Source organism: Myotis davidii, unplaced genomic scaffold (assembly GCF_000327345.1).
Source record: "Myotis davidii unplaced genomic scaffold, ASM32734v1 scaffold142, whole genome shotgun sequence".
Taxonomy (NCBI): Eukaryota; Metazoa; Chordata; class Mammalia; order Chiroptera; family Vespertilionidae; genus Myotis; species Myotis davidii.
The window spans coordinates 1,037,969-1,038,260 of NW_006294400.1; the positions used below are offsets into that span (position 1 = coordinate 1,037,969).

A 292-nucleotide genomic window follows, 5' to 3' on the forward strand; every position below is an offset into this window, starting at 1 on the left:
CTGGGTCCCACCTGCCGGCGGCCTCTCACCAGGAGCGACACGGCTGCGCCCAGAAACGCCTCCTTAAGAAGTCGTTGAAGTTGGAGGCCAGGGTCGTGCCATGGAGACGCCGCGGCGGATGTAGTCCAGCTGCAACGGCGGCTCCTCCCCGCTTCCGCCTCCTTTTCCGACACCCGGTCGGGAGCTCGCCCATTGGCCAGTTCAAACCCCCCGGTGGGCCTCTCGGGTTTCGCCATTTACGCCCGGACCCTGGCGTCACAGAGATGCCCCGCCCGTCTTAGGCACCGCCTAC

At 67.1% G+C, this 292-nt stretch overlaps 1 protein-coding gene across 1 annotated transcript in view; it reads right to left on the reverse strand.

Moving 5' to 3' along the window:
- Nucleotides 1-208, reverse strand: part of ODF2 (outer dense fiber of sperm tails 2) — a 34,268-nt gene extending 34,060 nt beyond the window's left edge. The window contains exon 1 of the mRNA XM_015567129.1: nucleotides 30-208. Coding sequence (XP_015422615.1) covers nucleotides 30-193 — 164 coding nt within the window. The 5' untranslated portion in view covers nucleotides 194-208. The remainder of the gene's footprint in view (nucleotides 1-29) is intronic.
- Nucleotides 209-292: the final 84 nt, after the last annotated feature.